This window comes from Nansenia antarctica (genome assembly GCF_963989245.1).
Source record: "Nansenia antarctica genome assembly, chromosome: 11".
Lineage (NCBI taxonomy): Eukaryota > Metazoa > Chordata > Actinopteri > Argentiniformes > Microstomatidae > Nansenia > Nansenia antarctica.
In genome coordinates this window covers 9356433-9363569 of record NC_137681.1, presented here as the reverse complement: position 1 = coordinate 9363569, position 7137 = coordinate 9356433, and the positions used below count along the sequence as shown (strand labels likewise).

The window sequence follows — 7137 nt, the reverse complement described above, 5'->3', positions numbered from 1 at the left end:
ACAAGCAGGAGATACTGGTGGCCTTCTACCACGGCGCAGTGGAGAGCATCCTCACCTACGGCATCTGCAACTGGTTCCACAGCTGCACAACAGCGGAGAGAAACGCGCTACAGAGAGTCGTGAGAACAGCACAGAAGATCACCGGCGCCCCCCTCCCCTCTCTGGAGGAGCTGTACAACACACGCTGTCTCAGGAGGGCCTCCAAGATCTCCAGGGACCCGACCCACTCTGGGCACGTACACTTTGTCAAGCTGCCCTCGAACAGGAGGTACAGGACCCCGGCCGCTAAGACAAACAGACTGAAGAACTGCTTCTACCACAGGGCCGTCAAGGCCCTGAACACAGAAAAGGCCTAAGTTCTGGGCCCAGGACAGTCCGGACGGATTGTATGGCAGCTAGTGCTGAGGCACAAACATGTACATTTTCAAGCCTGCAAACTGTGACACTTTAAAATAACGTGAAAAAATACTTTTGTGCAATATGACAACCCTAGTTGACTATCTGTGCAGTATAGTACAGTGGATTGTGTACATAGCCTTTATTGATGTAAACCAGCTCCTTACCTTCTTGTGATTTTATGCTTTTATGCTTTTTCTAAAAAAAAATATTTATTTTTTTTCCTTTCCTAACACCAGGGGAGCCACCCCTCCTACATTTCGTTGTTTGGTACCTGTACTGTAGCAATGACAAATAAAGTCCATTCCATTCCAGTGCACACTGAGGTCATTTAATTTTTCAATAAATATAGGCTATATGGGATGAAAACATAGAAAATGGAATGTACATTTATTTTGAACATTGTTGTGTGACAGTGCTGTGGTTTTTGTAGGCTTGGGACACTGGGTCTCTACAGATTGTTTCTCTATGATAAAGTGTGGGCTATTGCACAACAAACATGACACAATTGGTTATGGAAGGCAAACCTAGGCCACCAACCCCCTCTGTCAGGGGTTCATTTTACTACTTCCTCATCGTCCGACATTGCTAGTCTCACACATTCACTAAATGTGCGGTTGCAATTCGAAAGAAAAGCCCGCAATGCCATCCTCACGAAGTTGGTCTGCTTGTGAAACTTTACTCCCCCGCGAGAAGTTTTCAAATCGGCAATGCCATCCTCACGAAGTTGGTCTGCTTGTGAAACTTTACTCCCCCGCGAGAAGTTTTCAAATCGGCTCGCCTGCAGGGTGTGGCCTTCCATACGTAGCGAAACGTACCCCCTACGCTGTTGTCGACAGCAATGACGCGACACTCCTCATTAATATGTATGAGCGCCTTGATTCAAGGTCCCTCATTGGCTATGATACGCGAGTCCATTTGAGCGGAGCGGGCGTTCCATATCTTTCTAGCATCTTGTGGAATCAATAGGCTATTTTGAGAGCAAAGGACGTATGTGTATCATGTTTCAACCCCAAATTGTAATCTGCTCAATTTGTGAATATGTGTTGTACTGTGCTCTTTATTGTTATTAAAGAACAAAACAAAAATCGATTTCGGCGGTGAACTCCTCCCCCGCTTACTTCTCCCTATCACACGCACCCGCTAATTCTTCGATAATTATAATGTTAATAATAATAATAATAATAATTATTATTTTATTACTATTAGATTATAATTAATAATTATTATAATGATAATTATATTGTGTCAACGTTGAATGTGGTGCATATCGCCACCGTGTGTTACAAACGGGAACTTAACGTACCATGTGCATGCATTTACTCCTACGTTACGTCATACTCGAGCGCCGGAAGTTTAACAACAATATCCCGTAGTTCAAGATGGATGCAACAATGTCGGAAGCAATAGGTAAGAAAGAAACACGTTTTTTTGTATCGTTAAAGGCTGGCTTAGCTCCACCAATCAATCGAGCTTCTTTTATTCATGTTAAACTCCAATAAATTGTATTTATTAAATCAGCGAGTTTCCATTCTCTAGGCCCCCCTCCTCTTCCTCTGTCGTCTCTGCGTCTGTGTGTTTCTCCATTGCGGCTGGTGTCTGCGACCCTGTGGCGAGTTGTCCAGAGAGGAGACATCATGGACTACCGCTTACTGGAGGACTTTGTCACCACAGTGTTTGAGATCATCCCTGATCTGATGAGCTACACAGACAGGGTACAGCTCATCATGGGGCTGAGAGCACGGGTGAGAGCAGTAGTCCACAATGAATATCCATAAATTAGGGATAACAACATAACAATTAATGTTAACATGTAGTATGTTCAGTGTTAATGTGTGTGTGTGTGTGTGTGTGTGTGTGTGTGTGTGTGTGTGTGTCATTGTTGACAGCTGGTTCTGGAGTTGTGTCGCTTGGATCATCTCGCTGACCCCGAGACCATTGAGTCACACCTGAACAGGATGAGGAGCTGTGTTGCCCCTCAAAAAGAAAATGAGGTGAATGTTACCCTGTTTGTGGATTCAAACTTGTGACCGCTGATGATGATTCATCTGATTAGTTCCATTTATTGACAATACTATGCATGTGTTATAGGTGTTTAATGCAGAGGTGGAAACGTCAGAAAACAATTTCCAGAAGCTGATTCAGACTCTGCTAGAAGACCCAGTTGAGAGGGAACATTTCTTCCAGGTAACAATCATCTTGCTAAGCACATGTTGAACCTTTCTGAGTTACCCATGTAATAGGCCTACTGAAATAAGAAATGTTTGTTATCCATATTGCCTGTAGTGAGAATCACTTAGACTGTATCCTTGTGGCCTGTATTTTAGAACGTTTTTCCAAAGGAATTTGGCGCCAAGTATGACTCAGCTCTGCAGACGTTGGTCTGGGAGTTCGTCACCAGGTTGGAGAAGCTGCTTCCAACACCAACACTTGAACAGGTACCATGCCGCCATCTTTGTACAGCGTATGTATGAAAACACATGATGATGAAATAACTCTCTTTACTATTCAGATTCATTTATTTATTCAAGGGGCAGTGCATATTAATAAAACAAAAATAAATTGTAAATACGCCAGAGTTAGCCCGAAAGCTAGTTTTCATCCGCAGTCCCTATGCCATGATGTTGTATACGGCTCCCTGGAGGAAAAAAGTACATTTAAAATATAGGTAGACCTAGGCGGTTAAAGGGAGGGTACATATTCGGTAAGCAGACTAAAAGCAAGCAACATATACGCACGGTAAGCAGACTAAAAACAAGCACACAGACTGTACAGGTAAGACATGTTTAGGCGGTACACAGACAGGCGGTACACATGACATACAGGTATAGGACAGGACATTTCAATGTTGGCAGGTGTGTGTGTTGATCATCCACTGTTTTAGGTGCTTTCTAAATGATTTATTATACTATGTGGGGTAGATAACGAAAACGTTCAGCAAGGAAGTTAACTCAAAAGAAAGAGATTGGTTTTGGCATCATGAGACTAGTTTTTATATACAGTAACTCTTTAGTGCTGCATTGTTTAAATGACCCATGTGGTCTGAACATTGCTATAATAGATATAATAGACAAGAATCTACGGCATACTCCCTGCTGTCGGTGTTCAAATGCTTCTGTTGACTTTGAAGGTATTTGCTTCTTCATATTAAATGAGTTCCACTCCTTTTAGACCGCATTCTGGCTCAGTCCTGCCCCCTCTGTCCTGGAGGAGTGCATCCAGTCTGTATCTCACCCTCAGCCTTTGAAGATCCTCCTACAGCACCTCTCTATATATGGACATTTGCAAACCAATGGTAGGACATGTAGACTCTGAACTATTATATAATTTTATCTGGATTATATGGTGAGCATGCAAACTTACGTTATCAAATACTTTTATGATGTGTGGAATTTCTAATGGCCAAGCGTGCTGCTCTCTAGTATGTTTCCTAACGGCTAGGTCTGTCTCCCTATCCTCAGCTCCTTCTTCTGTGGACAACTATATCCTCAGCTCCCTGGCTCTCTCTCCCTTAGAAACAGTTGAACACTCCGCTGAACAAGCTGACTCTCAGATCAAAACAGAACCCATGCAGGGATTTATGCACATTCAAAGGTGTGGCTCACCGGATGAGGTTGATGATGGGGAAGAGGATGACAATCTGTTTGAGTCCAATGACATGGAGAACAAATTGTGGACCGATTCAGACAGAACTGTTGGTGTTGAGAAGGTGCCACTGAGTCAGGTGTCGGAGCCCTCCTCTGTAGAGGCACCATGTGTAGATAAGGGAACTACTGAGAGACATATTATAAACACGACACAAGAGTCTACAAAAGAGGACAAATTCCGTGGACCTTTTAACAGCGCTCAAACTGACAGTGGGCTGGAAATAGGAAGACAACCCCACAAGAGCCAACAGAAGGTGCATGACATTTCTACTATGTCTACTTCCTGTCTGCTTCATCAACCAATAGTTCTGCTGCACAGACTTGTCAACATCACTGGTATGCAATGGTCTGTGCCAGAGGCCTGTCCAATGTTTCATAAAAGGAAAGAAACACTACGGGCTAAAGGAGCGGGATTCCAAGGACAGAGAGGAGGACGTGTCGCATCAAAACAGAGAGTGAGGAATGTCACTGGGGAACCTGGACCAGGGTCACCAGAAACACAGTAAGGATCAATGAATCGATTGTCCAAGTGGACTCCTGTGAATAGATGGAAATTGATGAAGTCCCTTATTGATTTCCAGTCTCAATTGAATCAATAACATTCTTTTTAATTGCTTCAGTTAACTCCATGCTATTTAGTGCAGCATGCTGTCATGACAAGATATATTTATCCTTAATTGACTTTTTACTACCCACTGGCACAGAGTAGAAGAAGCCGCATCTACAGGCTTTTGTATCTCTGACATTTGAAGAGTCAAAGCGTGCCACTCACCCTTACTAAAACCATGCTTTTTTCTTGCAAACTGTTTGACGTAATCATTCTCTTCAATGCCCTCTGCAATGTGTAATCTTGATGTTGCACCATATGTGTTTTATGAATGTATGATTGCCTCGGTATGACCCTGACAGTATTATAATCATGACTCTTCTCCTGTCTTTTTCAGGCAGAATTTCATCTCTAGAGATGATGCATGGATTTCTTGCAAGAAAAGAAAAGCTGGTAAATAAATAAATAAATAATTGAATTGATTTGACTTGACTTAATAATCCCCGAAGGGAAATTGTCACCAGGCTTAAATTACAGGTACAACATCGCAGCTATAACATACTGATTTGTACAGCATACGTAAACACACGTTTTATTAAGTCAGGAGAGTCCCGTAAAAAAGATTTCTGCTGTTTTGTGCCATTTTCTTTTCCTGGTGTGGCTGGGTAGCAAGAAAACTGCTACTTGGCAATATTGTTGCTCTGAGCAACGTTTCAGGGTCTCCTTTGCTTATTGAGTTTTAGTGTAATACAGCAATGTTGCACTGTGACAGTTTCAAGCATCAAATATGTTTTGTTGTGCTGGGTTTTAGATTAAAAACAAATACATTTGCTCTTTCTTTTTTTTGCCAGTCAGTGTATCCACGCATTTCTACCCATTGTTTCGATCTGTCCCTTACGTCTTTTTCTCTTTAATCACCAGGCGGAGCCCCTTGTGCAGTCGATGCTGACTCGTCCCATGCCATGCAACAGTCACCTCAAAGAAGCAAGCGTGGCAAAATATGCTCATTATGTGGGAAGACTTTCATTGACGCAATGGATTTCACAAGACATGTAAGATCTCACAATGATCAGAGCCTAAGATCTCACACTGATCAGAGCCCTTATCAGTGCACCCTGTTTGACTATACTGAGGACTTGGAGAAACACCAAAAGGATGAGTGTGAGGAGGGAGGACACTCCTCCCAGAGTTCAATGAGTCTCCAACCAGAGGAGGACCATATGTCTACAACATCTACGGAGGATGAGACAGAGACCACCCGACCCCCAAACACTTCACTCAAGAACCTGACAAATTCTGAGGGTCTAGAATCTTCCGAAGCGGAAACACTGTCCAGAACAAACTGCCCTGTTTGTGACCTGACCTACTGCACCCATGCGTCCATGAAGAACCACCTTAGATCCAAACACGGTCAGCGCCTCTGTCTTGTATGTGGGAAGCCCTACGAGATCTCTGAGCCAAACAACAGTGACAAGGAGAAACACCACCATGAGCTTTCAAGAAAGGCTCACCCAGAGACCACCCGAGGTTTAGATGTTCTCCCCGTTCAGCGACGATGCTCATCGATGGATGATACAACCTGCCTTTTGTGCAATGTAACGTTTGATGACAGAGAGAGCATGAGAACACATCAGAAATTTGAACATAATGTTTTTTTCTACCCGTGCCTTGCCTGTGGGGAGAGTTTTGAAAGCATGCACGAACAGCGGACACACTCAACGCTGTGTCTGAGTAAAATTCCAGACCACAGAAGATGTTGGGAGTGCAAGAAAAAACCTTCTCAGTCTACACAGAAGGTTGTGTGTACGGCTGTGAATCTTGAAAGACAACCGCAAGACTTGTCATTGTCCGCTGGAGGAAATGAGAGGGAGATCCCCCAATCCGGCAGCACTGGCACTGAGCTTTCAGAAAGTTCGCAGCAACGGCAGTCGAACCAATTTGAAGATTCCATACATGATCAACTAACGAATGATGGAGTCACTCCAAGTGAACACTCAGGAGAGGTGGATCTTCTAGATGACAGCAGCAAGACTAGGGCAGAAATTCCGCAGCCCCAGAGTACCTCACTCCAGAACCCAGCGACCTCCGACGCTCCCCCAACCCCACCCCCCGGTGTGGTGATGAATTCTAGAACATGTCCTTTGTGCTTTAAAAAGTTCTTTAACAAATCAAGCATGAGTCAGCATCTAAGGCGTCACACACAGGGACAGGGAGATTTCAACTGCACCAAGTGTTCACACAACTTTGGCTGCGTCAAGGATTTGAAGAGACATCAGCGTAGAAGATACGACTGTGGGCCGGTAGCTGCCACGAGTCTCACCCCTGTCTTCTCGTGCTGCCATTGTCAAAATCAATTCCAGTCTGAACGTGGGCTTAAAGCACACATGGTACGTCACACAGGGGATGGGTTCTCCTGTAAGTATTGTGGTAAAACGTTTGTTGACCAAAAAAAGTTATACTATCATATTCGTAATGCACATACTACTAGACCACATCTGTGTGAGATATGTGGTAAGGACTTTCCATCCAAATCCACTTTGAGCGTAC

At 43.8% G+C, this 7137-nt stretch overlaps 1 protein-coding gene across 1 annotated transcript; it reads left to right on the top strand.

The window, feature by feature from the left end:
* Positions 1 to 1790: 1790 nt before the first annotated feature.
* On the top strand, positions 1791 to 6721 carry LOC308167763 (uncharacterized protein; the record flags this gene model as incomplete). The annotated part of the gene is made up of 10 exons (XM_080542243.1): positions 1791 to 1806; positions 1936 to 2141; positions 2286 to 2390; positions 2488 to 2583; positions 2724 to 2834; positions 3568 to 3691; positions 3858 to 4545; positions 4988 to 5043; positions 5512 to 6117; positions 6663 to 6721. The coding sequence occupies 10 exons, from the start codon at positions 1791 to 1793 to the stop codon at positions 6719 to 6721; spliced, it is 2067 nt and encodes a 688-aa protein (XP_080398369.1).
* Between the last annotated feature and the right edge of the window lie 416 nt (positions 6722 to 7137).